Genomic DNA, 2150 nt, shown 5'->3' with positions numbered 1-2150 from the left:
AATGATGAGAGGCTGTGGACTCTGGAAAACAAACTGAGGGTTTTGGAAGGGAGGCGGGTGGGGGATGAGTAAGCCTGGTGGTGGTATTAAGGAGAGAACGTATTGTATGGAGTACTGAGTGTGGTGCAAAACCAATGAATCTTGGAACACTGGAAAAATAACATAAAATTATTAAAAAATAAAAATAAATAAAATAAAATACTTGACATTTATACAAAAAAGCAGGAAATTTAAAAAAAGTAAAAATATAAAATTATATATTCTCACATCACCAACTACTATCAAGTAGAAATAGGTAAACATCAGTGTTAATTGTGGCTTTTTTTCATTTCCCTTAATTGGAGCCTAACACAGGGATTGAACTCACGACCCTGAGATCAAGACCTGAACTGCAATCAAGACCTGAGGTGAAATCAAGAGCCAGACACTTAACAAGCGGAGCCACCCAGACACCCTTTATTTTCTTTGTATAAAAGAACTTCTGGAACCTTTTTGAATCAAGTAAATGGATCTTAAAAATGGATCTGTAGTGACTGAGTTTATTTTACTAGGATTTTCTGGACAATGGGAACTTCAGATTTTCTTCTTTGTAACATTCTCCTTAATCTACAGTGCTACTGTGTTGGGAAATATTCTCATTATGGTCATAGTGACAATTAGTACCAACCTTCATTCTCCCATGTATTTCCTCCTTGGAAACCTCTCTTTTCTAGATATGTGCCTCTCCACTGTCACAACACCCAGAATGATCACAGACTTACTCAATGAACACAAGACCATCTCCATATGGGGCTGCATGACCCAGATGTTCTTTATGCACTTATTTGGGGGTGCTGAGGCAACTCTTTTGATAGCCATGGCCTTTGACAGATATGTAGCCATATGCAAACCCCTGCACTACAGGACAATCATGAACCAGAGACTGCTGAGTGGATTTGTAATATTTTCATGGACAATTGGGTTTGTACACACCATGAGCCAGATGGTACTAACAGTAAACTTGCCTTTCTGTGGCCCCAATGTAATAGACAATATATTTTGTGACCTTCCCCTTGTGATTAAGCTTGCTTGTACGGACACATACACCCTGGAATTCTTTGTCATTGCTGACAGTGGGCTGCTCTCATTCATCTGTTTCATCCTCCTCCTTTTCTCCTACACTGTCATCCTGATCACTGTACAACAAAGATCATCCGGAGGGCTCTCCAAGGCTCTGTCCACACTGTCTGCACACATCATTGTGGTCACTCTGTTCTTTGGACCTTGTATCTTTATCTATGCCTGGCCATTCAACAGTTTTGCAGGCAATAAAGTCCTTGCTGTATTTTACACTGTTATCACACCCTTACTGAATCCCATTATTTATACCCTGAGAAATCAGAAAATGCAAAGGGCCATGAGAAAATTACAGTTCCAACATGTTATCTCTACACAGAACTTCTAGATTTGAGTACTATATAATTAACAAAACATTCAAATACTGTGCTAACAGAAGTTGAATAGGTTGTATATAGTATACACTTTCCTCTTTGAGTGACCAGTGCAGAAACATAACCTGTGCAGAATATCATAAAATATTTTAATTCACATTTACTGCTGCTAAAATACATAATGATAATGACCCACCTACAGTAAAATAGACTTTTGAAATCACTAAGCACTTTTTGATAGATATTCAATATATATTTGTTAGTGAAGAAATAAATATTTAAAAATATGGTGAATACTAATAGGAATAATTTTAATAGATATGAGGTGTTAATGACATTCATAAATTTATACTATCTTTAAATGAGGTACCAGTACAAACCATAAGTGAAATAATCTGAACAACAATGAGAAAGATATGATTTTAATCTCTTGATCCAATGAGACAAAAAAGTAATAATAAATAATTAAATTTGACAGTAGAGTGAATATAAAATGCTAAAGAGAATATTAAGATACCAGAGTAAAGGAACCAATGCAAGAACAATTTCAGTAGAACTAAAAAGGTAGTCTTGAAACCAAATGCTCCAAGAAATAACGTTAAGTATGTATAGTTGCCTTTCAAACCTCAATAAATAAAAGTAGAAGCATATTTCTTGATTTTAGGTACTATATCATGTAACTTTTTCTTTCCAAGTGCTTTACATGAACTACCCTTAAAT

The 2150-nt window shown here is 35.4% G+C and overlaps 1 protein-coding gene across 1 annotated transcript; it reads left to right on the top strand.

The window, feature by feature from the left end:
- Positions 1-505: 505 nt before the first annotated feature.
- Positions 506-1444, top strand: LOC122893199 (olfactory receptor 4L1-like). Its single transcript, XM_044230066.1, has one exon. The coding sequence runs from the start codon at positions 506-508 to the stop codon at positions 1442-1444; it is 939 nt and encodes a 312-aa protein (XP_044086001.1).
- The last annotated feature ends 706 nt before the right edge of the window (positions 1445-2150 follow it).

Source organism: Neovison vison, chromosome 13 (assembly GCF_020171115.1).
Source record: "Neovison vison isolate M4711 chromosome 13, ASM_NN_V1, whole genome shotgun sequence".
Classification (NCBI taxonomy): domain Eukaryota; kingdom Metazoa; phylum Chordata; class Mammalia; order Carnivora; family Mustelidae; genus Neogale; species Neogale vison.
Note: the sequence above shows the minus strand (reverse complement) of the source record. Positions and strands in the feature narration are given on the sequence as shown.

Bases quoted from the DNA above. Each gene is read 5' to 3' on its own strand.
- LOC122893199 (XM_044230066.1), top strand. From the start codon at position 506: ATGGATCTTAAAAATGGATCTGTAGTGACTGAGTTTATTTTACTAGGA.